The sequence below is a fragment of the Triticum urartu genome, chromosome 1 (genome assembly GCF_003073215.2).
Source record: "Triticum urartu cultivar G1812 chromosome 1, Tu2.1, whole genome shotgun sequence".
NCBI lineage: Eukaryota > Viridiplantae > Streptophyta > Magnoliopsida > Poales > Poaceae > Triticum > Triticum urartu.
In genome coordinates this window covers 379,955,596-379,982,780 of record NC_053022.1, presented here as the reverse complement: position 1 = coordinate 379,982,780, position 27,185 = coordinate 379,955,596, and the positions used below count along the sequence as shown (strand labels likewise).

The window sequence follows — 27,185 nt, the reverse complement described above, 5'->3', positions numbered from 1 at the left end:
TTCCGTCCCTCCTCATCAAAACGGCGAAGAAATTGTTTGACCGGCTTAAACTTTGGATCAATATTAAGAGTGTGCTTAGCGAGTTCTCTCGGTACACCCGGCATGTCTGAAGGCTTCCATGCAAAGATGTCCCGGTTCTCATGGATGAACTCGATGAGTGCGCTTTCCTATTTCGGATCCAGATTAGCACTGATGCTGAACTTCTTGGATGAGTCGCCAGGAACAAAATCAACCATCTTGGTATCATCTACCGACTTAAACTTTAACACCGGATCATGCTCTGTGGTTGGCTTTTCCAAAGACGTCATATCTGTCGGGTCAACATTGTCCTTGTAAAACTTCAACTCCTCTGTTGCACAAACTGACTCAGCATAAGCCGCATCCCCTTCTTCACACTCTAGTGCTATCTTACGGCTCCCGTGTACTGTAATGGTTCCTTTGTGACCCAGCATCTTGAGCTGCAGATACACGTAACACGGCCGCGCCATGAACTTGGCGTAAGCCGGTCGTCCAAACAGAGCGTGATATGGGCTATGGATCTTGACCACTTCAAAGGTCAATGTTTCTGACCTAGAATCATGATAATCCCCAAAAACAACTTCCAGATCTATCTTACCGACTGGATACGCCGACTTACCAGGCACCACGCCATGGAAAACAGTGTTTGACGGCTTAAGATTTTTATCAGTCAACCCCATGCGCCAGAAAGTTTCATAATAAAGGATATTGATGCTGCTCCCTCCGTCCATGAGTACTTTGGTAAACTTATACCCTCCGACCTACGGTGCAACCACCAAAGCAAAATGACCCGGATTATCAACCCGGGGTGGATGATCTTCCTGACTCCACATGATGGGCTGCTCAGATCAACGTAGATAGCGAGGAACTTCCGGCTTAACAACATTGACTAATCTCTTATGCAACTTCTAGTCATGCTTACACAAGCTAGTGGTAAACACATGATATTGCCCACTATTCAACTGCTTCGGGTTGCTCTGGTAACCAGACTGTTGTTGTTGCTGACCCCCTTGATTACTCTGCTGGTTGTAACCACCCTGGTTGTTGTGATTACCTTGATTTCCTTGGAACCCAAAGTTAAAACCGCCACCGCCATAACCCGGACCGTGAGAGCCGGGCCCAGAACCGCCACCTGGCCCATGGCTGTCATGGAAAAGATTTGAATTTTTGTACTCCTTCATGATGTGACAATCCTTCCATAGATGCCTGGATGGTCTTTTTTCGTACCATGTCGTGGGCAGGGCTGATTTAACATACGCTCAAGATTGATGCTGGAACTGCTGGCTTGTGGGGGCGGTTTACCCTTTCGACGATGACCATTATTTCGTGCATTGGTGTTAGCCACAAAGTCAAAACTATTATCAACTTTGCGCTTACCGTTGCCTCCCGGGTTATACTGCTGCCCCTTAGCGTTGCTGCTCGTCTTCCCCTTTCCCACTTTATCGTCATCAGACTCAGGGTCTTTGGTACTATCAGAGTCAACATATTTAACCAGAGCCGCCATGAGTGTGCCCATGTCATTGCAGTGGCGTTTGAGCCGCCCTAATTTCTGCTTCGAGGGCGTGAAACGGCAGTTGTTCTCCAACATCAACACTGCTGAGTCGGCATTGATGCGATCCGACGAGTGTAAGATTGTTGAGACCCGGCGCACCCAATGGGTTGTTGATTCACCATCTTCCTGAACACAGGCAGCTAGATCCATAATCGACATGGGTTGTTTACATGTATCTTTGAAGTTCTGGATTAGTCCTGGCCATCTCAGGCCCGGCCCTGTCGGCCCACCCAGGCCCGACCCTAAAATCCAGGGCCTAGGCCCAATGGGCTTGCCCGTGGACCGGGTTTGGGCCTGAGTTTTGAGCCCACCAGCAGGGACTGGGCGGGCTTGGGCTTGGCATATTGACATTTTAAGGAAGAGGCCCAGCCCACGGCCCTAAGCCCTAAGGGCTTTTTAGGGCTTTTTACCAGATGGGCTGGGCTTGGGCTTGAAAAGTAGGCCTGATGGTAGGGCTTGGGAGGGCCTCGGCCTTAGTTTTCTGCCATGGGCTTTTTTAGGCCCGGCCCAAGCCCGGTCCGGCCCGGCCCATGACTAGATATATTCTGGATAAATCGGGCTTTCAACTTGGCCCATGACCCGATGGAATTGGCAGGGAGCCCCTTCAACCAGGTGCGGGCCGTTCCTTCTAGCATCAGGGGAAAATACTTAGCACACACAGCCTCGCTGACGTCCAGCAACTCCATGGCCATCTCATAACTCTCAATCCATGCCTCATGACTTAAATCAGCTGTATAGTTTGGCACCTTGTGAGGCCCTTTGAAATCTTTGGGCAGACACTCATTACGTAGATCTGAGACCAAGCATGGTACGTCCAAGTTTCTAAAGGTTACCCCTAGATCCACAGAGGTGGTCGGACGAACCAGAGTTGGTTGACGAGCCGTATACTGAGCTGCCAGCTCGGCCTCTCGGCGAGCTCTACCTTGATCCACCACGTCCTGAGCGTTTGCACCACCGCCTGTCGGGTCATGCCCACGGGGCGGGTTACGGTTTCGCCCACTACTTGATACAGCCGGTTCATCAAGATGTCTGATGTAACTTCAGCTCGGGTGAGGGGTGGAATGAATCCTATCACGACTGTAGGAATAAGCCTGTTGATGAGTTAGCGCCATCTGGAGAAGCTCTCTTGCCCTCCGCGTTTCAACCGCCGCCGGCGACTCACCATCATCCGGGATCGCTGCCAGTCGTGACGCCGCAGTGATCATGTTATCCAAGGGGTTAGAATAATGTCCCGGTGGTGTCGGCACATGCTGCGGCGGGTTGGTGTTCTGACGAGGCGGGTCCATTGTACGCGGCTGAACTGGCGTACCAGTCCCAGGTGCTTCGACCTGGTTTGCAACTGCCGGATTACTGGTTCCTGCACCTGGCGTGTTAAAAAGATTCCTCGCCTCATAAACCGAAGGCAGACGAGTCTGATGCCTCCTCCTCATAACTTCATTGGAAGCGTTCTGATCTAACATGAGCCGGAAAGATTGTGACTGAATCCGCCGAGCTTGAGCATCCAAAGTGGTCCACTCTTCAGCCATCCTGGCGCTTTCAGCGTTTAACTCCTCCTTGGCCTATGCTATCTCATCACGCAATTTTGTGATCGCCGCATCGTGCTGATCTTGATCCGTCGGGTTAACCACCGTTGTTAACAGCATCGTCAATTTATCCAGCAAATCGGTTAAATCCTGAGCCGGCGGGCGCTCAGGGCCTCCTGCCCCGGCAGCCGTTGTCGCCCCTGACCCAGAAACCAGCTCCGCCGCAGTTGATGAGTGGTGCACGGGCTGTGTACCGGCCATGAAAATTGCAACCCGATTCGGCGGCTCACAGGGGTCCGAAATACTGTCGCCATCGGAACAGCCCCCAAGCCGGCCGTCTGACAGTTGATACAAAGACTCTGTCTCATCGGTGGATGACCCGCCATCAGAATAAACAACGGTCTCATCACCAAATGCTAGCATGTCCTCAAATTCCACTCCATGGATAAATCCCACGAAGGCACGATTCATGGCAGGCCGAACCCGGGCGGGTCTCTCACGCTGAGCCGTCTCGACGATGTCGGTGCAGATGTCCGGCTCAGGGCCCGGTTCGCTGATCTTGCCGATGAAGACGTGGATTCCACCAAAAGGGACCTGGTACCCGTACTCAATTGAGCCAGCCTCGGGGCCCCAGCCTGCGTCGTCGATGTAGAGCTTGTCGCGGTGACTCTTGGTCATCCGTCCCATGGCGTATCCCTTTATCCCTTCGAAGCTGCCCTTTAAGAACTCGAAACCATCGTGTGATAGCCCCACGGTGGGCGCCAACTGTCGTGGAATTGTCACGACAGATGTCCTAGTGTGAGGACTTAGTCATGGAGCCATCGTGTTGAGGTTAGCTTAAAGGGGTTAATCAGGACAAAGGACACGAGGAGTTTATACTGGTTCGGTCCCTTACGATGAAGGTAAAAGCCTAGTCTAGTTTGTAGTTGGTATTGCTAGGGTTTTGATGAGCAGGGAGCGAATACGCTTGACCCGGCTCTTGATCTGTTGTTTCTTGTCCTAAGCCGCCGCTAGGTCGTCGCCTTATATACATGGGTTGACGCCCTACGGCCCTCAGAGTCCCGGCCAGCTTATACAACGTATCCGGCTCGGTGACCTTTCACATATGCCTTACAATACAAGTTTACATACATGGTGGTTTATACTCATGGGCCTTAAGCCGCCTTCGGGTCTGGGCCCTCTACTAAGCCTATCTATGAATTGCCATGTGACCTTGGGCTTCATTGTGATGAATCTTCATAGGGATGACCCGACCCCTCCTGGGTGGGTCATACCTAATAGTTATATCCCCAACACTACCTCTACATCTGCCGTCGGGATTAGTTTTAGACCTCAACAATTGTTATTTGGTGCCAGCGTTGAGCATAAACATTATATCTGGATCTTGTTCATTGCGAGACGGTTATTCATTTAAATTGGAGAATAATGGTTGTTCTATTTATATGAGTAATATCTTTTATGGCCATGCACCCTTGATGAATGGTCTATTCTTGTTGAATCTTGATCGTAGTGATACACATATTCATAATATTGATGCCAAAAGATGCAAAGTTGATAATGATAGTGCGACATACTTGTGGCACTGCCATTTAGGTCATATTGGTGTAAAGCACATGAAGAAAGTCCATGCGGATGGACTTTTGGAATCACTTGATTATGAATCATTTGATATTGCGAACCATGCCTTATGGGCAAGATGACTAAAACTCCGTTCTCCGGAACAATGGAGCGAGCTAGTGTCTTATTGGAAATAATACATACCGATGTATGCGGTCCGATGAGTGTTGAGGCACGCGGCGGGTATTGTTATTTTCTAACCTTTACATATGATTTGAGAAGATATGGGTATATCTACTTAATGAAACACAAAGCTGAAACATTTGAAAATTTCAAAGAATTCAGAGTGAAGTGGAGAATCATCATAACAAGAAAATTAAGTTTCTACGATCTGATCGTGGAGGTGAATATTTGAGTTATGAGTTTGGCCTTCATTTAAAACAATTTGGAATTGTTTCATAACTCACGCCACCTGGAACACCACAGCGTAATGGTGTGTGCAAACATCATAACCGTACTTTATTAGATATGGTGCATTCTATGATGTCTCTTACCGATTTACCACTATCGTTTTGGGGTTATGCATTAGAGACAGCCGCGTTCTCGTTAAATAGGGCAACATCTAAATCCATTGAGACGACACCATATGAACTATGGTTTGGCAAGAAACCTAAGCCGTCGTTTCTTAAAGTTTGGGGATGCAACACTTATGTCAAAAGGCTTCAGCCTGATAAGCTCGAACCCAAATCGGAGAAGTGCATCTTCATAGGATACCCTAAGGAAACTATTGGGTACACCTTCTACCACAGATCCGGAGGCAAGATCTTTGTTGCCAAGAATGGGTCCTTTCTGGAGAAGGAGTTTCTCTCGAAAGAAGTGAGTGGGAGGAAAGTAGAACTTGATGAGGTAATTGTACCTTTTCTCGAATTGGAAAGTAGCACATCGGAGAAAACTATTCCCATGATGCCTACACCAACTGGAGAGGAAGCTAACGATGATGGTCATGAAACTTCGGATCAAGTTACTGCTGGACCTCGTAGGTCGACCAGAGCATGTTCCACAGAAGAGTGGTATGGTAATCCTGTCCTGAAAGTTATGTTATTAGACCATGGAGAACCTATGAACTATGAAGAAGTTATGCCCAGATTCCGATAAATGGCTTGAAGGCTGAACTCTGAGATAGGATCCATGTATGAGAACAAAGTATGGACTTTGGTGGACTTCCCTGATGATCAGCAAGCCATTGAGAATCAATGGATCTTCAAGAAGAAGACATACACTGATGGTAATGTCACTATCTACAAAGCTCGACTTGTCGTGAAAGTTTTTCGACAAGTTCAAGGAGTTGACTACGATGAGACTTTCTCACCCGTAGCGATGCTTAAGTCTGTACGAATCATGTTAGCAATTGTCACATTTTATAATTATGAAATCTGTCAAATGGACGTAAAAACTGCATTCCTTAATGGATTTCTTAAAGAAGAGTTGTATATGATGCAACCATAGGGTTTTGTCGATCCTAAAGGTGCTAACAAAGTGTGCAAGCTCCAGCGATCCATCTATGGACTGATGCAAGCATCTCAGAGTTGGAATATACGCTTTGATGAGGTGATAAAAGCATATGGTTTTATACAAACTTATGGTGAAGCCTGTATTTACAAGAAAGTGAGTGGGAGCTCTGTAGCATTTATGATATTATATGCGGATGACAAGTTGTTGATTGGAAATGATATAGAATTTCTGGATATCATAAAAGGATACTTGAATACGAATTTTTCAATGAAAGACCTCGGTGAAGCTGCTTATATATTGGGCATCAAGATCTATAGGGATAGATCGAGACGCTTAATAGGACTTCCACAAAGCACATACCTTGACAAAGTTTTGAAGAAGTTCAAAATGGATCAGTTAAAGAAAGGGTTCTTGCTTGTATTACAAGGTGTGAAATTGAGTCAGACTCAAAGCCTGACCACTACAGAAGATAGAGATAAAATGAAAGGCATTCCCTATATATGTCTCAGCCATAGGTTCTATCATGTATGATATGTTGTGTACCATACCTGATGTGTGCCTTACCATAAGTTTGGCAAGGAGGTACCAAAGTAATCCAGGAGTGGCTCACTGGACAGCGGTCAAGAACATCCTAAAGTACCTGAAAAGGACCAAGGATATGTTTTTCATTTATGGAGATGATGAAGAGCTCGTCGTAAATGGTTACGTCGATGCTAGTTTCGACACTAATCCGGATGACTCTAAGTCACAAACCGGATATGTATTTATATTGAATGGTGGAGCTGTCAGATGGTGCAATTCCAAGCAGAGCATCATGGTGGGATCTACGTGTGAAGCAGAGTACATAGTTGCTTCAGAAGCAGTGCATGAAGGAGTCTGGATGAAGGAGTTAATATCCGATCTGGGTGAATATCCAGTGCATCGGGTCCAATGAAAATCTTTTATGAAAACACTGAAGCAATTGCCTTAGTGAAGGAATCCAGGTTTCACAAGAGAACCAAACACATCAAGGGAAGCTTTAACTCCATTCGTGAAAAGGTCAAGGATGGAGACATAGAGATTTGCAAAATACATACGGATTTGAATGTAGCAGACCTGTTGACTAAGCCTCTTCCGCGAGCAAAACATGATCAACACCATGACTCCATGGGTGTTAGATTCATTACAATGTAATCTAGATTATTGACTCTAGTGCAAGTAGGAGACTGATGGAAATATGCCCTAGAGGCAATAATAAAGTTATTATTATTATATTTCCTTATTCATGATAAAGGTTTATTATTCATGCTAGAATTGTATTGATCGGAAACTTAAATACATGTGTAGATACATAAACAAATAGTATGTCCCTAGTAAGCCTCTACTAGACTAGCTCGTTGATCAAAGATGGTTAAGGTTTCCTAACCATAGACATGTGTTGTCACTTGATAAGGGATCACAACATTAGGAGAATGATGTGATGGACAAGACCCATCCGTTAGCTTAGCATATGATCGTTCGGTTTATTGCTATTGCTTTCTTCATGTCAAATACATATTCCTTTGACTATGAGATCATGCAACTCCCGGATACTGGAGGAATACCTTGTGTTCTATCAAACGTCACAACGTAACTGGGTGATCATAAAGATGCTCTACAGGTATCTCCGAAGGTGTTTGTTGAGTTGGCATAGATCGAGATTAGGATTTGTCACTCTGTGTATCGGAGAGGTATCTCTGGGCCCTCTCGGTAATACACGTCACAAGAAGCTTGCAAGCAAATTGACTAAGGAGTTAGTTAAGAGATGATGTATTATAGAACGAGTAAAGAGACTTGTCGATAAAGAGATTGAACTAGGTATGAAGATACCGACGATCGAATCTTGGGCAAGTAACATACCGATAGACAAAGGGAATTACATATGTTGTCATAAGGTTCAACCGAAAAATATCTACGTAGAATATGTAGGAACCAATAGGGACATCCAGGTTCCTCTATTGGTTATTGACCGGAGAGGTGTCTCGGTCATGTCTACATAGTTCTCGAACCCATAGGGTCTGCACGCTTAACGTTCGTTGACGATATAGTGTTATATGAGTTATATGATTTGGTGACCGAATGTTGTTCGGAGTCCGAGATGAGATCACCGACATGAGGAGGAGCTCCAGAATGGTCTGGAGGTAAAGATTGATATATAGGACGATACTATTTGGACACCGGAAAGGTTTCAGGTTGTATCGGGTAACCATCAGATCGCCGGAAGGGGTTTCGGGAGGCCCCCGGGAGGTCTATGGGCCTAATGGGCCAAGGGAAGGCACACACCAGCCCACAAGGGGGCTGGCGTGCCCTCTCCTAGGCCGCCGGCCCTAGGAGAAGGAACGGGGGAGGGTTGACCCCTCCTACCTTTCCCTCCTCATGAGAGAAAGGAAAGGGGGGCGCCACCTCCCCCTGCCTTCCTCCCGTGTGCCATAAAGGAAGGGGGCGGCCAGGGTAGGAGCCCAAGGAGGATTCAGCCACCCTTGGGGGCGCCTCCTGGCTGCCTCCCCTCTCCCCCACCTATATACGAGGGAGGGGGCACCACACAAAGGCACGACAATCTCTTAGCCATGTGTGGCGCCCCTCTCCACGGTTTCGTTCCTTGGTCATATTTTCGGAGTGCTTAGGCGAAGCCCTGCGGAGATAGCTTCATCACCACCATCACCACGCCGTCGTGCTGCAGGAACTCATCTACTACTTCGTCCGTCTTGCTGGTTCAAGAAGGCGAGGACGTCATCGAGCTGAACGTGTGCTGAACACGGAGGTGCCGTACGTTCGATACTTGATCGGTTGGATCGCGGAGAAGTTCGACTACATCAACCACGTTAATAAATGCTTCTGCTTACGATCTACGAGGGACGTTGACACACTCTCCCCTCTCGTTGTTGTGCATCTCCATGGATAGATCTTGTGTGTGCGTAGAATTTTTTTTGTTTTCCATGCAATGTTCCCCAACACCACGAGCCTCCTCCACTGTGCTCCTTTGGCTCCGTGGGTGTCTTCTGTCCGGAAAAAAATCTCCAAAAAGTTTCATTGCATTTGTACTTCGTTTGGTATTGATATTCTGGAAAGTAAAAAACAAGCAGAAAAGAACAACTGGCACTGGGCACTATGTTAATAGGTAGTCCCAAAAAATGATATAAAGTTGCTAATAAATGAATATAAAACATCTAAGATTGATAATATAACAACATGGAACAAATAAAAATTATAGATACGTTGGAGACGTATCAGTCTGCTACCAGATGGGACACTGAATATCTTCTTAACCATGTCTCTTGAAAAGTGGATCTCCTTGTTGTCATTAATCCCACAATTCACAAAAATTAAACAAACGAGTAGATGTTGCAAGAAAAAGAGAAAAGGTGTTGTGCAACAGAGAGAAGAACATAAGGAGATATTGCATACTTAAGCACACGACTCTTAGTGTTAATACTCATAACTATGAAATCGAGAAGCCCTTCAGGAGGAGGAACCAAAGGAGAGATGTATAGCAAATCCCCGAAGCTGGACTTGCTTATTGCATACCTCTTCTTCCCTTTGATGGCATTGGCTATGTCGCGCAGCCACTTTGCCGACCATCGAGTTTGGTAGATGGGCATGCTGCGAACACAAAACAAAAATGAAAAAAAGCAGGATGCTATGAGCATGCATCTCTAGTGATCTAAAGAAAATGAAAAACAATACTGAGATTAGTGGAAAATTGTATACATGATGCAAAAATCAGGATTTTTTTAGCTAACTCAAGCAGGCATCTAATTTCAGAAAATGAAAGCTGTTTATAACATTCCTTATTCAGAAGCATATAACCTAAATCCCCTCTGCTAAAAGCTACAGGAAATGCAGCAAGAAATGAGCTATGAGCAAGTCTAGCAAATTTCCTCTACTGAAAACTAAAGCTAAAATTCACAACCCATGAGCTGCAAAAAAATGACCTAACAAGCATGAGCTAAAAAAGGTAGAATGGGCTATAGAAACTATGAGCTATTCAGAAATTAACACGGTGGGATGCTGCAACTTTAAGTTTATCACAAGCTATGAGCTTCAGAGAAAATCATAAGGAATCCTACAGAAACTATGAACTCCAGAAATTCAGAAATAATAAGACGGATCCTGCAGCTTTAAGTCCCTTTGCATGACATTACCAATGCAGAAAATTCAGCAAGCACAACTAAAAAATCAAACCTGAAACTCGGTAAAATTCAGCAGGATATCTACAAACACCTAAAACTCATTGGAACAATATAACAAAAGCACAAACTCTGCTCACATGTGCCCTGGCAAAAAACATGTTAATCTGCAAAAAATATGTAAACAAATTCTGCAACACATCCAAATCATGCAACCTAACTACACCGGCGACCTACAACACCACCGAACTATCTACACCAACAACCACTCTCCAACAAACTAGTCGTCTCCCTGCTAGTTGCGTCGTCGTCGTCATCTCGGTGGATATGCCACCCCTATGGATCCAGCTGCCCCGGGGGAGAACCGCCATGAACGCCTACAGAATCACCAGAAATGCGGGGAAAAGGGGAGGGGAGGGGTCTCAGATCCATACCTGCTAGAGTCGACGTCGCCGTTGCCACTGCGCTGGATATGCCCGGTCGCCCAATGCCTTGCGCCGCTGGCCCCGCCGCCCTCCCAGATCCAGAAGTGTCGCCCTCCGAGAGATACGAGTCGACGGAGCTGCCAGTTGCATGAATGCTGGTCCTGAAACAAGGGCTCTGTTTCAGAAAACGGACGCGGTGACGCGGAAGTGGGACGCTCTTGTCCGTCTAATCAACAGACTATCCGACAGACGTTGAGCTGGCGGACGCGGCGCGTGATCGGTCGGCTGGCTGAAGGTAAGCTTTTCGGTAGCAATATAGGTAGAAAGAAATATTGTGTTGTTTTGAATGATTTAAAAATTGCTCACCACGCGTGCCTCGCAGTAATATGCAGGGTTGATCTACAACGGGAGGGCGACAAGTGGCATGCATATGCGTTCCAAGCTAGTGCGGCATGGGCGCGCGTCGTCTTTTATGCGCCCACACTGCACGACTCGGGCCAGGTTCAGACTTTTGGGCCGGTCTCTGATTCGAAGCAGACTCGCTCCCGGTCCCCGGTGGATTTGGACCGACCGTCACGTGCGTAAAGGGTGGGGGCTTGAGCCGGAAGGCGACTACTACTACCACCAGCTCTCGCTGTTGGTTGTTCCGCTACAGAGAGATTCCGCGACTCCATATCCCACCAGCCAAAACCAGACCGCCGACCGCCCGCCAGCCCGCACGCCTCCCCTGACCGCCGGAATCCCGCGCTGACGGCCCGGATCCGCCCGCCCGCCCGCTTGCTGCCCGCTGCCCGCTGCCTCCCCTGCTGGCGCTGCGGCTCCACACTTCTATGCAGTGGGTGGCGGCGGCGGTGATGCGTGATTGGTCGCGGCGGCGCTAGGTTCTCTTCTCCGGCCGCGGCGAGCTAGGCCATGGGGTGCATCCAGTCCACGCCGAAGCGGAGGCAGCACCCTGCCGGCTACGAGGACCCCGTCCACCTCGCCTCCCAGACCGCCTGTGAGCTCGCTCGCTCGCATCCCTTTTCCCCTTTTCTACGCAACCCATTCCGTGAATCCAGCTCCCGCTTCATTTCTCGAAAAAGGGTAAATGGATACAGCTTCTGCTTCCGCCTACGCGTGCTAGCTCTCGCGCACTCGGGATTAGGATTTGGAATGGAACTTGTTTCGCGCTGCCAGCCGTGATCCTGTAGACAGTGGAGGCAAATCGAATAATCTGACCAGTAGTTATGATTAACTTATGTTTTAGTTTCTTTTTGCGGGGGAACTTATGTTTTAGTTGCTGTGATATTCATCGGACATCTGCTATTGATCCACCTCCTGCCTTGTGAATTCTCATTGGGTGTTTTCTGACTCCGTGCACTTGCTGTTCTGTTCATGTAGTCAGCGTCAGCGAAGTTGAGGCTTTGTTCGAGCTGTTCAAGAGCATTAGTGGCTCAGTGATCGATGACGGGCTGATCAACAAGGTACCACTTTCTTACGAACGTGTGATTCCTTATCAGGTTGACATACACGGACATCAAATAAGCACCCGAGACCTGTTTTTGCGTACTTTTTGTCGGTACCATTGAAACGAAATCTGACATTGCTATGCTGAAATTACATTGCGCATGTACCGACCCTTTTACAACTGAGCAACTTATGCAGCAATACCCTTTTCCGGTGATTACATTTAGCCATCAATAGTTCTAATTTCTCTAACATAGTAACTGAACATGGATTCTTGTTGTATATGTCACCAATCGTTTATTCTTACTGTACAACTCAATGAGCCCGTTTGATAAATAGCTACAACTTAGAGCCATTATTATAGCATAATGACTATGATACGGTGAAGCCTAGTAGAGCTCGGGAGCACATGCTCCTGGCTCTAAATAAGTATTTTATCTCTTCCAAAAAAATATTAGAAGTTTCACACATTTAGGTGAGTATTAGGTAGATTTTGAGTTTTATGCAAAATTTCCATTCTTGTGGTCTGTGCAAAATATAGAATAAAAATTATAGCACAAAAATGCCTTTTGGCTCCTTATTATGGTCTTTTCCATACATAAGTCAACACATCTTCTCATGAAGAACTTGAAAGAACTTGTTCCTAAGATAACCGTGTCACGAACCCACAATGTGTCCTGCATCAGATATTATTGCAAGTTATATGAACATCATGTAGCTCAAGGTTTTAGCCGTTACCTTGCATCTCACGTTATCGTAGTCTAGCTAAACTTCCAAGGCTCGTTTCATGGTTTACTTCTTACATAAGCCAACTGCTTGCTTCGCATGTTCATAATGCAAAATTTGCTTTGATCATTCATGGTAGAGTGCTAGACACCTTGGGAGAATGCCTTCCTTATCCAGTGTAATTATAAATGTATCTTATGGTCATATATGTCATAGAATTTATTACTTGTTGTCATGTTAACCGGTACATGTCTGTGCAATTATATGTACCACAGTGAACTATCATCTCGTTGTCATTGGGTACTATATTCACTGGCAACTGAAACTATGCGTAATTTATATTCATATATACGCAGGAAGAGTTCCAGCTTGCATTGTTCAAAAACACAAGGAAGGAAAATCTTTTCGCTAATCGGGTATACATCTCCTTGTCAACTATTCTCATTTGCAATATTACATATTATATGCTGGGGCTCAATGTTATCAATACAATTGACTTATATGAAATTGACCTTGTAGATATTCGACCTTTTCGATGTCAAGAAAAGGGGTGTCATTGATTTTGGCGACTTTGTTCGAGCTTTAAATGTATTCCATCCAAATTTTCCAGTGGAAGAGAAAATTGATTGTAAGTTGTTACGTTTCTGTCTTGTCTTCAGTTTGTAGATACCATTCTCTCTCTTTCTGAAGGTTTTGAGCTGCTTGATACTTACAGTTTCCTTCAAGCTATATGATATGGATGGTACAGGCTTTATTGAACGGAAGGAGGTAATGTCTGGCCTTCTTGGTTTGTGCCTCTGCGCATGTTTTTTGCTTCTGAATTTTTCTGAATTAGTCGTATATACAAAAGAAATGCGTTGCTGTGTGACTGAAAAATCCAGCAGCGTGTGCACGTATGTACTACTGAAGCAAAATAATAATTAAAGAGACAAGGAGATGTACTCGTCTCAGCTTCCATTCTAGATACATAATTCATATCTTCCAACGATTGCGGCACATGCTTCACAAATCAAACATTGCTAGTACGACAATGACTGCGATTGGCTTTTTTCTGACTACGGAAGCAGGACTGACCTAACACTGAAAGTGTAGCTACTAATTAAGAGCATCTACATGGACCAGCATGCAGCAGCACACCTAACAATATTTGCTAGACCCTAAAACCAGGCAGCCCCGCAGATGCTCTATACCATCTGGAAGCCAAGCCAGACCAAAAAGATCAGGCTGCTGAACTCTGTAGAAACCAAGCCATAGCATATAACAACAACAAATATTTAAGAGTTTTTATTGGCTCAAAGTGAGAATTCTGGTGCTCACCAAGAACCAAATGATAACGGTAAACAATCGAACCAATTATCATCTCAAAAGTTGACATTGGTGCCATCACCATTTTGTGTGTATAAAGTATAGGAATACTTATTAGCCTTCGTTTATCAATTAAAATTTCTATCATCCTCTTGTACAGGTAAAGCAGATGTTGATTGCTCTTCTAGGCGAATCAGAGATGAGATTATCTGACGAGATTGTTGAGACAATCCTGGACAAGGTATTGGATACTTTTTTAAGTTGTTAGTTGCTTAGGCTGTTGACAATTCTTGTGTCCAGTATTGAAGTGTAGACCGATAATGACTGGTTAATGGTGACAGACCTTTTCAGATGCTGATACGAATCAGGATGGTAAAATAGACAGAACAGAATGGGAGAATTTTGTGTCCAGGAATCCTTCCTTGTTGAAGATAATGACTCTTTCGTACCTCAAGTGAGTATGATGTAACATATAAATTCAGAAGCATTGGCCGCAACTACGTTTACGTGTCCCCATGCGGCTATTTCCAGAGAAATCAATTTCTAGAGCTTAAACTGAGAGTAATTACTTTTGGCCGCTGAGCTCCAGTGATCATTATGTTTTGAAAATTTCAAAAGGTGCATTTACGACTTTCAGGCAAATCTTTAAAACAATCCCACATGTTCACGTGGCAATTCATAGTGTATTCATACATGCACATGTGGGATTTGTTTTGATTTTCTGAAACCTGTAAATGCACTTCTCAAGAATTTCAAATTAAAGGGATGACTGGAGGTCATGAGCGAAATATCTGCACCCAGACAAGCACATTCTAGTTACATGTGGTAGTAATTGTTTATGTGACCTTCACTACTATTACTGTTATCTTGAACTAGCATAAAAAGTAGTTTACCATAAAGGCCATGGCTTCTTGTACCTTTTCCATAGGATGTTTGATGACAGTGGTGCACGGGTTTTTTCCATGAACATTTGATACGAAGGAACGAAAATTCTTGCTAATCATTTGTGTTGATGTTTCAGGGACATAACGACCACGTTTCCCAGCTTTGTGTTTCACTCGGAGGTTGATGATATCGTTACATGACGATGATCCTCACAAAGATGTACAGTTAACAGAAAGAAAGAACGTATCATCAGAATATCTGCAACGCTGCAACATGCTTGATGCTAGCTAATGTTGCTGGAGAGTCGAGAGATAGTTTTTTTTCCTGGGTGGTGTTCGTTACACCGAGAGTTAGTCTTGTTAAATATTAATGTATGTTTGTGAGCTTGAATTTGCAAGTACTTGGCACAACTTATTATTTGTCGAGAATATGGCTGCTAAATAAACTGTTGTTCAACCTGACTAATATAATTCGAGCGTGCTTCATGAATCTACTACCACTATCTGAAAAAGATGAAGAAGAAGCAAAACAGCACCAGAAAGACGTTTGAGAACGCGGCCTTAGCAAATCAGGCAACTAACAAATGCCTTTCAAAGCCTATATATTACTGTAGATATCGATATGTTATGTCTACTGCAGACTACTGGAGTATTGTGTTCACAGCAACCTGATAAATTTCTAAAGCATGTATGGTTGCAAGTTTGTGATCGATGAAGTTGTTTTATGAGTTGCCGCGTAAAAGTGGTTGCAAAAATAATTTACTAGCTTCTTGTTGACAAATTGCATCAGTCTCAACGACCACCACAAGAAATGTATTCTTATGGAACTATTTTTCTGCGGATTGCACTCGGCTAATCAAACTTGTTTTCTTTTGCAGAAAAAGTTCAATCAAATGGAATTATCACAATCTGTCGCAATGACAAACACAAGACAATGCACACTTGTGTGTACCGAGTGTCGTAACGTCTACATTGTGCTCGGAAGAAAACTCATCAATCATTCAAAACTTTGACTATCTATATTTTCCTAGATATTATAGAATTTTTTGACATCATCCTAGATATTATAGATGAAATTGGGGGCTTCTCCTCCTTTCACCTGGGAAAAAGTATTTCCCAAGATATTTCTATTGAACGCTTGAGAATCACATGTGCTGATTTGTCTCTATACTTCATAATTAAAAAGAGATTATATATTCGTGGTCAAAGTTGTGTATTGACACCACGCGACAAGTGTGGTAAAAGCAATCTGAAATTGACAAAAAAAAGTTGTGTATTGATGAGTTTTTTTTTACATGATAATACGTGTCTCATTTATATCACAAGGGTCATAGTAAAAGCCACGTACATACCGACCTGATAAAACTGAACAAATAGCATAACAATAGTCTTTGCACGAAGGAACCAAGAAGTAAAATTACAAATAAGACCGAAGAAACCTCTGAGCTTGACACCAACGACTGTCATTTGCCTCTGGCACTACCATAACAGCCACCAAAAAAAAAATTGACGGATCACCTCCACAATCGAGCTTGACGCGGCTTCATCGCTGATATGCAGCTTTGCGGACCTCCGAGGTGGCTCGCTAAAGGCGAAACCATTACCGTTGAATGAATCAGACCATAGCAACACTCCGGATACGTCATCAAACTCCAGATCTAACACCCCACATGACTAAGACGCCGGAGGAGGAAACCATACTTGACATCCATGGGCCACAAACCCAGTACACGGTCCACCATCTTCTAGATGCCGCCGAGAATATGCATCTGCTCCTGTACTACCTCCCAAGCTTCGCGCCGTCGCTGGAGCAAACGTTGTTGCAATGGCGGAGCCCGAGGACACAGGTCCACCACGAGGGTGCCGCCGCCGCCACACCATCATTGCTTGAACAGACTGGATTCCAAATTCATCCCCAACCATAGAACCATCACCTCATCGGAGTAGGATCTGACGAAATTTTATTCAGCGCCACCATCGCCGCCGTCGAATCCAAGACGATGAACAACCTAAAAAAATAAGCTACTTTAGGCTAAAACTATTCACGCGCGTAGATCCAATGACCCTCCTCACCACCGACGACCGAGGTTGTCAGCGGAGGAGAGCTGCCGGAGGACGGGGCGGAGGAACTTCGTGGCGGTGCAGGCGAGATCGCCTCTTTCTTCGATAGGGAGAAAGAACTATACGTAGCGGACAAACATGACAAGTTTTTTTTTAAGCATCGTGTATTGACGAACTGATTTGTCTAAATACTTCCTCCGTCCCGTAATAACATAGCTTGCAAAACGTTCTTAGCTTGCAAAATATTCTTATATTATGGGACAGAGGGAGTACTTCATATCATGTCTTTTTTTTTTGAACCAACGGTATTGCGGGGAAGCAGTTTTTTTTTAAGAGGGGAAGCAGCCTTTTTTTTAGTGGATGCTGGGAAGCAGTTGGGCTTTTGGCTTTTGAGGGAGCTTCTCTTTATTTAATTTTCAGGGTCCAACAGTGGAGTAAAAATATCTTGCATGGCTGGCGTGTCATCTTTGCGGGAAACCCCCCGGGCGCCTGTCGTAATTACAACAGCCAGCCGCCCACGCTCTCCCTCCCCCTCCCCCGCGCCTCGTCACCGTTCCGATCTCTCTCTCCTCTCCATCTCGTTCCTCCCCCACCTGCGCAGCCAAGAAGTTCAAACCCTAGTCCAGCCTGCGAGCGCCGACACGCCGCGCCGTGCGGCTTCCCGCAAGCAGGTGCTCCGGCGGACCGCGGGGGATGAGCGGAGCGGCCTACAGGGACCGGGGATTCGGCGGCGCCGCGGAGATGGACCGGAAGCGCATCAAGGAGGCGCTCGAGAAGCACACGGAGAGGCCGTCCCCGTCCACCTCCAGGGGGGCGTCCAGGGAGAAGGAGCTGCTCGCCGCCGGCAAGATAACCACTCAGATCGGCAAGGTCCCCAAGGTCTCCGACGTCGGTGAGGATCCAGCCGTTCGCCCGGCCTCTGTTTCTTGTTTTTTGTTGTGCTCCGCATTGCCTGCTCTTGCCAGAACGACGCGGCTCCTGTTATTCTAGTGGTAGAGGAAATCATATGGTGCACTGTCATTGCATGCCCGTGGGAAGCGACTTGCGACGTTCCCCCGTGGTTGCAGTGAGACGCGGGGAAACAGGAAGTTCACTGCATTGCGTGGAGCTGAGGAATCGATTCCGTATTGCTCTGTTTACTTTACCTCTGACGTCCATGCTTCATGTGCCTATCATCAGTAAGTATCATGCTGCATGGGGGAAAGAAACAGGATAGTAGGCGAAACGAAGTAGGGTTGCTGAAGATGGAATGGCAGAGATGGCTTGAAGACTGTCGAGGAATAAAGCCTTGATTTTCTTTCGCCTGTCTAGCATTTTTAGCTACTGGATTACATGATTGTCTGGTAGAGAATTTCTGATTCTTTTCTGGTATTGGTTTGCTACAAGTCATCTCAGTCTTCTTTTCGTGGCTGATTGTCTGTTAGGTCAGTAGGGCTCTCAAGCTTCAGTCTTTTATCTTTTAGACTATGGAATAGTATTTAAGGCAAATGCAACATTTGCTGCAGGATAATTTTGGGTATAGAAGCACGATTTGATTCACTCCTTTACGATGCTTTCCTTCAGCAGGAAAGATGCTCCATGGGGAGTAAAGTATTTTCCTCGTGTAATACCGTAGATTAACCAGGGAGTTACACTAATGATTTTTTGGATCAATGACAAGCGTGACCAAAAATCAGTTTGGTTTCATGCCTGGGAGGTCGACCATGGAAGCCATTTTCTTGGTACGGCAACTTATGGAGAGATACAGGGAGCAAAAGAAGGGCTTGCATATGGTGCTCACTGACCTGGAGAAGACCTATGATAAGATACCGCGGAATGTCATGTGGTGGGCCTTGGTGAAACACAAAGTCCCAGCAAAGTACATTACCCTCATCAAGGACATGTATGATAATGTTGTGACAAGTGTTTGAACAAGTGATGTTGAGACACTGATGACTTCCCGATTAAGATAGTACTGCATCAGGGGTCAGATTTGAGCCCTTATATTTTTGCCTTGGTGATGGATGAGGTCACAAGGGATATAACAAGGAGATATCCCATGGTGTATGCTCTTTGCGGATGATGTGGTGCTAGTTGACAATAGTCGAACGGGGGTAAATAGGAAGTTAGAGTTATGGAGACAAACTTTGGAATCGAAAGGGTTTAGGCTTAGTAGAACTAAAACCGAGTACATGATGTGCAGTTTCAGTACTACTAGGTGTGAGGAGGAGGAGGTTAGCCTTGACGGGCAGGTGGTGCCTCAGAAGGACACCTTTCGATATTTGGGGTCAATGCTGCAGGAGGATGGGTGTATTGATGAAGATGTGAACCATCGAATCAAAGCCGGATGGATGAAGTGGCTCCAAGCTTCTGGCATTCTTTGTGACTAGAGAGTGCCACAAAAGCTTAAAGGCAAGTTCTACAGGACGGCGGTTCGACCCGCAATGTTGTATGGCGCTGGGTGTTGGCCGACTAAAAGGCGACATGTTCAACAGTTAGGTGTGGCGGAGATGCGTATGTTGAGATGGATGTGTGGCCACACGAGGAAGGATCGAGTCCGGAATGATGATATATGAGATAGAATTGGGGTAGCACCAATTGAAGAGAAGCTTGTCCAACATCGTCTGAGATGGTTTGGGCATATTCAGCGCAGGCCTCCAGGAGCTCCAGTGCATAGCGGACGGCTAAAGCGTGCGGAGAATGTCAAGAGAGGTCGGGGTAGACCGAATTTGACATGGGAGGAGTCCGTTAAGAGAGACCTGAAGGATTGGAGTATCACCACAGAACTAGCAATGGACAGGGGTGCGTGGAAGCTTGCTATCCATGTGCCAGAGCCATGAGTTGGTCGTGAGATCTTATGGGTTTCACCTCTAGCCTACCCCAACTTGTTTGGGACTAAAGGCTTTGTGTTGTTGTGTTGTGTTGCCACTTTGTTTGCTTCTTTCTCCAACCAGGACACGGTTTAACCAAACATACCAACATTTATTGCCAAACCTATTTCAGTAGTCTCCGTTCCAAAATAAGCGTCGTGGTTTTAGTTCAAATTTGGACTTATTTGAACTAAAACAATGGCACTTATTTTGGGCTGGAGGGAGTATTAACTGAGCATACTTTGGCTAATTTAACCGCTTGTTTTGCAAGATTGCAAATCAGTTAGTTTCAATAATGATTTTTGGCCAATTACATTATTTACTTGTTTCTCCATCCTGACACATGTTTAACCAAAATTACCAAGTGTTGTCGCTGAACCTAATTAATAAGTGGTGAAACATTAGCAAAGGTTGACTAATTCTAACTTCATGGGGAAAAAAGGACAATTGGAGTATGCAGTGGATCGAACCCGGGATCACTTGCTTTAGGAAGGGCATCTGTGGCTCTTGGCCAGTAGGAGACATTGGAGCTCTTTGCGTTTATTTTGGCTAACAATCTTATATGTAGCCACATGAGTTGAAACATGCATACATGGAAAGAGGTTAGAATCGGTATCTACAAGGAGATTGGTTGGTTTGAGTCAGCTTCTCAGGTTTTAGTTTGCTCCTATGTTTTAAGGCGTCGCCTAAGCGTCAAGGCGCCCCAGGATGGCAAGGCGTCTACCCCGCCTTAGACAGACATGAAGTGTACGGCTGTGGCTGCTCTTGGGGCTTGTAGATGACGGCCCCGCTGTCTCCCGGCACCATGAAGAGGAGGGAGGACTGGAGGCTCCTGGCTGCCCTAGTTGTGGCTGCTCCTGGGGCTTGCTGCTGTGTGGGAGAAGGGTGGGGCCATGAAGAGGAGGGGGGACTGGAGGAGGGAGGACCAGAAGGGTGTGGCGCCGTGGCGGCTGTGGTGGGAAAGAAGGGAAGAAGATAGTGGAATTAGGTCACGGGGGTGTATATGGCCACTAGATGGGCTTTTGGGCCACTGGGAGGTGCATAAGTAGTGGCCCATCTCTCAGCCATTGCTCTTTTTCTAGTATTAATATGTGCAGACCTATTGATAACTCTTTTCCTGCAATGTTTAAGGCGTTGCCTTGCCTCGCCTTACCGCCTCGCCTTGGCGCTTAGGCGTCAGAGCGGCCCTCCTCCGCCTTATGACGCTTTACCGCCTTAAAAACATAGGTTTGCTCACTTCTTTATGTAGCCATGTGTGGAATCATACACATATCGAAAGAGGGTAGTATCAAGACAAAAGATGCGCATCAAAATACTATCCAAAAATGATATTTATTTGCTCTAGAAAAGTTACGGTAGCAGTAGATCGAACCCAAAATCATGCGCCTCCCTGCTGCCCACCGCTACCTTGCCCGCATGACGATGGCGGCCACGGTTGGAAGGGATGCCGCGCTCATGGAGGGCTACACAAGGACACACAAGTGTTCGTCAACCGCCTGACCGCGGAAGTGAAAGCAGCCGAAGCATCGATGTCACTTCCAAACGAAGGAAGAGGCCGGACTAGTTGAAGTCGTAGTAGAATCCTAGTTCAAATTGTAGTAGAAATCCTTGTTGAAATCATTTGGATATCTTTGTTGAAATCCGAGTAATAATCCTTGTTGAAATCAAGTTCGAAACTTCTTCCATTGTTGTTTGATGAGATGGGGAAGAAAGAGGTCTTGTTAGCCAATGACAAACCGATTCCACATAGAGAATTTTTTGAAGGCTATGTTTATGGCGATTATCTGTTTGTGCAAAGGCTCGCCGACCTCCAAAACATTATGGAGTGTGCTCCATATGCAATATGATGACTCTACTTATGGTGACTCTGCTAGAGTTGCTCTTATCTTTTCTGTTCGAACTGGTCAGTTCTGTTTAGTCTTGTGTTGTTTGACGATTGAACACCTTAGCCTTGCCCTAGACACCCTTAGGCGTATCGAACACTATAAATTCAAAATTATGTGGAGTAACTCAATAAGAGATTTTTTTCTCTTCGCTTTATCGCTATAGTGATGTTCTTTGTGTTTTTTTAATCTGTAGAATATCATGCGTTTTTACTTTTGTGAGCCACATGGATTTTTGTAGTGTTTGTCAGGATGTCGCTTTACTGGAATAGTTGTGATTACTAGCACAATGCTCATGCGTTGCTATGAAACTATAAAATATGAGGAGTTAGGTCACTGGCTTAGAAAGTCGTTAAAATACATTGGTGTCCTGCGGCCTTTGCGTGCGGTTCACGGTTTAAAAGAGAGAAAATACAACGAAAGATCATGAAACGTGAATTGAAGAATCTTAAGTGGTCACAGTAGGTCCTTTGCAAGACATAATAACATCCGAATGTTGAAACATATGAGAATAGGCATTAGTAAGTTGTCTGCACAAGATCATGGATCGGGTAGGAAGACAAGTTCTATCGTCGCTTTGGAATCACAGTTTATTCACTCTTGTTCTGTGATACAGAACTGGAAGAACTTGGTTGGGAAGAGAAACGGAAAATAAGAGCATAAGTTTGAGTTGGAGTCGCATTTCTACATTTGTTATTTGTGTCTTCTACTACCTCTGTAACTTAATATAAGACAGTTTTTTGACACTGTGACAGTGTCAAAAGATGTCTTATATTTAGTTACGGAGGGAGTATATGTGTTGGTCTCACCTGAAATTCGTAGTGTACTTGTTTGTATTTGTTAGGTTTCACATGTTAGTAAAAGTACATTTGTTTATTTTTGTCTCTTGAAGGTTGTTAGTCCATACATGTGGATAGGGGTGCATTTGTTTATTGATGAAGGTTGTTGATTCCACGTGTAAACTCACCTTCAACTCCAATCTTTATAAGTAGGAAAAGATAAATATCATTTTTTACTATGTAGACTCCTCTAACCTTCTTATTTTGGCACTGCAGAGGAATTCGAAACTGACAGTGAAGATTCTGATGTTAGTGGTTCTGAAGGAGAGGATACATCTTGGATTTCATGGTTCTGTAGCTTGCGAGGCAATGAATTCTTCTGTGAGATTGATGATGATTATATACAGGATGATTTCAATCTCTGTGGCCTAAGCAGTCAGGTGCCATATTATGATTATGCACTTGATCTCATCCTAGACATTGAGTCTTCTAATGGTGAGATTGTTTCTTCTTAAGAAGCTACCTTTTTTTACTGTAAATACTAAATACACCAGTAATGGTGTGATACAATTGACATGTTATTTCTGTTTGGAAAATTTTCCACTTTTCAACCTTGAACTCTAAAAGCGCTTTAAATGCAACCTTGAACTATTGAAACTGTCCACTTAAAGCTCAAGCGGTTTCACAGGCGGTGGTTTTGACTGATGTGGAAGCCACGCAGATGCAACCTCAATGTCACGTCGCTGCATGTCATCAAATTCCATTATTTTATCTGTTTGTACAATTCTGGTATATCTTTTTGTGAAAGTTTTTAATCCGGATGGTATAGTTTGTTTTAGAATTGCTTGTGTCTTTAGTGTGTGTTCATGGTGGTGACATGCCAATGGTGTGGATGACACGTGGCATCCATGTTACCCAAAAAAAAAAGTGAAACCGTCCAAGGGTGAAAAGTGTGCTATTTCAGTAATTTGCAGTAGCAATTCAAACGGTTTTAGAGTTCAGGTTGAAAACTGAACTTTCTCCAAGTTTAGGGTTATAAAGTGGATTTTTTCCTTTCTGAATTTATCATCTATTATTTGTATTTTCAGATCACATAATTATTTTTTTAATAACATATTTTTTTATGTTCATCAATTTCATTTCATTTAGAAGCAAATTTCCAGCAACCTGTGTATATTCATCCTGCACTCTAGTATCCACAGAAGGTACTGTTCAGGTTTACTATTGAATTCATCTAAGTGGGGCCATTTTTGTGCAGGTGATGTATTCACTGAGGAGCAAAATGAATTAATTGAGTCATCTGCAGAGATGCTGTATGGTTTAATTCATGCACGGTACATCTTAACCAGCAAGGGTCTAGCTGCAATGGTAATGCTTGTTTTAATCTATGCGTCAAGATACAATTCTTTCTTACCTTATGTACTGAATTACTACATTTTCATTTGTTGCAGTTAGAAAAGTTCAAGAACTATGATTTTGGCAGATGCCCTCGAGTATACTGCTGTGGTCAACCCTGTCTTCCAGCAGGGCAATCAGACATTCCTAGGTCAAGCACAGTGAAGGTGTTTTGTCCAAAATGTGAAGATTTACACTATCCAAGGTCCAAGTACCAAGGCAGTATCCTTTGGATTTTTCACTCTGCTCAAATTATTAGTACTCCCTCCGATCCGAATTAATTGACGCAGTGTCTGTACAATGTAAAATGGACGATGTATAGAGGCTGCGTCAATTAATTCTGATCGGAGGGAGTAATATACTAATATATCCATCCATCGTAAGAGTATTAACTTGCGTGGCCCATTAAACAAGGTCTTCACAAATTATGATTTGTTATGTAACTCTGATGCTGTTTCATGGGAATTTTAGCTAAGATGTTTCCGTCCACCTGTGGTAAGATTCTTGCGTGTCCCATCCCATGCGGTTTCTTATCAAATTGTCATTTCCACATTATGTAAAATCTGAAACCACTGAAATATACAGCCCTATAATAGTGAAATGCCATTATGGTTTCTCCATCGCAACAGTACAGTGATATAACCGTATAGAAAAAGGTTTAGGTAGTAATTTGTGGTCCACACTAAACATGATTCAACTTTATTTCATCCTGCATTTTGGACCTTTTGGTAGTTTGTGTTACATATTCATACATGTGTTTGGTGGTTACGGTTATACTAGAACCAAATATTGTACCGCTGTTGCATCCTTGACTCAGCCAAGACATTGATGGAGCATACTTTGGTACGACATTTCCTCATCTCTTCTTGATGACATACCCACACCTGAAGCCACAGAAGCCATCACAACAATACGTCCCAAGGGTTTTTGGCTTCAAACTTCACAAGCAGTCATGACGAACTTTTACCAGTGGGCGCTATTTGTTTTTACCTAGTGTTAGAGATGGAACACCTTGGCCTGAAAATGTTGTGGCCTCTTGATTCGAGTACTTGCGAGCTCGAATCTTGCTGTAAACTGCTGAGCAACTGTATCTGTTTTGTTGTATGACTATTGTGTAATCTAGGTTTCCTCACTTGATCAATCTATGCACATTTGCATGTTAGCAGGGTGTTTTTCTGTGTCCGAATCGGATACATCTAGATCACACCCCAGCAAGTTAGTTTCCTATGTTTTTATGCTATTATTTTCTAGAGTTTTTCGTTCTCCTACCTTCTCGGCTAGTAAGGCACTTAAATTTTAATCGTGTATTTGTGTTTGACATTGCCTCCCAGGTTTTGGTATATGGTATGCGCAAGTTCAGAGTTTTACTGTTAGTATGTTGCTGGAGCTTAACGTTGAAAAAATATACACAAATTGTAAAGTAATTTCCTCCTAGTTTTTTTTAATTTGCAGAGAACAATGTACTCCTTTTGGTCAGCAACAAGTAATATGGATCAGAGGGAGTATTCTTTCCCCTGCAAATAGAAAGAAAGAAAAATGGTATTGTAGGAGATTTAGTTCTTTCCCCTGCAAATAGAAAGAAAGAAAATTGGTCCTGTAGGAGAATTTACGTGTTATTAATATATATATATATATAATATGGCAGAGCCGTGGCTGATGTTGGATCAAGACGGTGATGAGCCAACATGTTGGCCCATTTTCTCCATGATTAGTTGAAGCAAACACACGGTATCACTGTCATACTAAAACCCAGGACCAATTGCCTATTCTGATTCATGTACTTGGACACCTTACATTAAATAATCCTGTGGCACACGTAGGATGCTATCCATCATGCCATGGATGTAGATAAGCATGGCGATGTTGCCTGCTCATCAACATCACAGCACAACGACGAACACGTCCTCTTTTGACCCGGTGACGCCCCAATTCTCAACAAATTATCATTCCCATTATATATTATGGTGAACTCACATGTTCATCCTGAATCATTGGAATATTCCTAGGTCACGACTCTGTCCTGAACTCAACTCATGAGTAATGTAATAAGAGCAACTTCAACGGGCCGACCCAAACGGACGACGTTTTTGTCCGTTTTTTGTCCGTTTGGGTCGGCCCTCCGCCCGCCGTCCGCCCTCTTTTAGATTTAGGTCGGCAATGCGCCCAACGGGCCAACCCATTTCATGACCGCGCACGCTTTATATCATGCTAGCGGCCATGCCGTCGCCCTGTTTTTGGCGCTCCAGCGGACGGGAAAGGTTCGCGCGCGCGGACGAAAAGCGGCCTAGCTGTTTTGGCGCTCCAGCGCGCAGGAAAGGTTCGCGCGCGTGCCCCGGCCGGCGCTCGTTATAAGAAGGAGCTCCCTCTACACTCTGTCTGTCGCCCACTCGTCTCGCCCCCTCTCACTAGCCTCGTCGCCTCTGCGCCAGCATGTCGATGCGCCGCCTGGGCGCTTCGGATTTTCGCGGAGTCTGCGAGCGTCGCTCCAGCGCCTTCTCCTTCGAGATCTGGTTTGGCGAGAAACGTCTCATCCTCGGCACCTTCGACACCGCAGAGGAGGCGGCCCGCGTGCATGACGTAGCGACGTGGCGCCTCCCGAGGCCTTGTCGGGATATGAATTTTCCCGACGTGTTGAGCCAACGGGCGTAGGATCTCACGCCTCTCCTGCGGCTTTTCACCGACGAGGATCATCGTGTCCACCAGAGGCGGCAGCGTCGCCTCGCCATCACCGAGATGGACGTGGAAGCCATGGTGGTGTGGCGCGAACGCTTCCCGCAGGACATCGTCGACGAGCGCCAGTTCTATAAGCAAAGGAGGACGAAGAGGGACGCGAGTAGGACAGAACGAGCTGCCTATCGGGAGGACAAGCGTTCGCGGAAGCTGGCCACTCAATTGAAACTGAAGCTACGAGAAACGTCGGGTTGGGACTTCGAAGACGAGCAGCATGCTGACACCTACATTCAAACGTCGGAGAAGGACATTACCGAGTCGGAGTCGGAAAGCGACGAGTAGTTGGTCTTTTCTTTTATCTGTGTACGCTAGAACTATCTATGTATCCATTTTTATCGGAAAAAATGGCCGGCGGCGTCGGCGACGAAGCAGGCGGGCGAGGGTGTGTTGTTTGA

The 27,185-nt window shown here is 45.0% G+C and overlaps 2 protein-coding genes across 2 annotated transcripts; both read left to right on the top strand.

Moving 5' to 3' along the window:
* The first annotated feature begins 11,358 nt into the window (after positions 1–11,358).
* LOC125513665 (calcineurin B-like protein 1) lies at positions 11,359–15,559 on the top strand. The gene is made up of 8 exons (XM_048678834.1): positions 11,359–11,729; positions 12,113–12,195; positions 13,261–13,320; positions 13,424–13,532; positions 13,620–13,672; positions 14,370–14,450; positions 14,551–14,663; positions 15,231–15,559. Exons 1-8 carry the CDS (start codon positions 11,645–11,647, stop codon positions 15,292–15,294), a joined length of 648 nt encoding a protein of 215 aa, XP_048534791.1. The 5' UTR covers positions 11,359–11,644; the 3' UTR covers positions 15,295–15,559.
* Positions 15,560–17,658: 2,099 nt separating this feature from the next.
* LOC125513656 (putative casein kinase II subunit beta-4) lies at positions 17,659–25,222 on the top strand. The gene is made up of 5 exons (XM_048678824.1): positions 17,659–18,046; positions 22,942–23,160; positions 23,924–24,033; positions 24,117–24,282; positions 24,883–25,222. The coding sequence occupies exons 1-5, from the start codon at positions 17,848–17,850 to the stop codon at positions 25,014–25,016; spliced, it is 828 nt and encodes a 275-aa protein (XP_048534781.1). The 5' UTR covers positions 17,659–17,847; the 3' UTR covers positions 25,017–25,222.
* Positions 25,223–27,185: the final 1,963 nt, after the last annotated feature.

What these genes read in the sequence shown, in the direction of transcription:
- LOC125513665 (XM_048678834.1), top strand. Translation starts at nt 11,645, where the DNA reads ATGGGGTGCATCCAGTCCACGCCGAAGCGGAGGCAGCACCCTGCCGGC. An exon ending in CCTCGCCTCCCAGACCGCCT is followed by an intron (nt 11,730 to 12,112) that starts GTGAGCTCGCTC and finishes CTGTTCATGTAG; the next exon opens with TCAGCGTCAGCGAAGTTGAG. An exon ending in ATGACTCTTTCGTACCTCAA is followed by an intron (nt 14,664 to 15,230) that starts GTGAGTATGATG and finishes TTGATGTTTCAG; the next exon opens with GGACATAACGACCACGTTTC.
- LOC125513656 (XM_048678824.1), top strand. Translation starts at nt 17,848, where the DNA reads ATGAGCGGAGCGGCCTACAGGGACCGGGGATTCGGCGGCGCCGCGGAG. An exon ending in GCAAGGGTCTAGCTGCAATG is followed by an intron (nt 24,034 to 24,116) that starts GTAATGCTTGTT and finishes CATTTGTTGCAG; the next exon opens with TTAGAAAAGTTCAAGAACTA. An exon ending in AAGGTCCAAGTACCAAGGCA is followed by an intron (nt 24,283 to 24,882) that starts GTATCCTTTGGA and finishes GACTCAGCCAAG; the next exon opens with ACATTGATGGAGCATACTTT.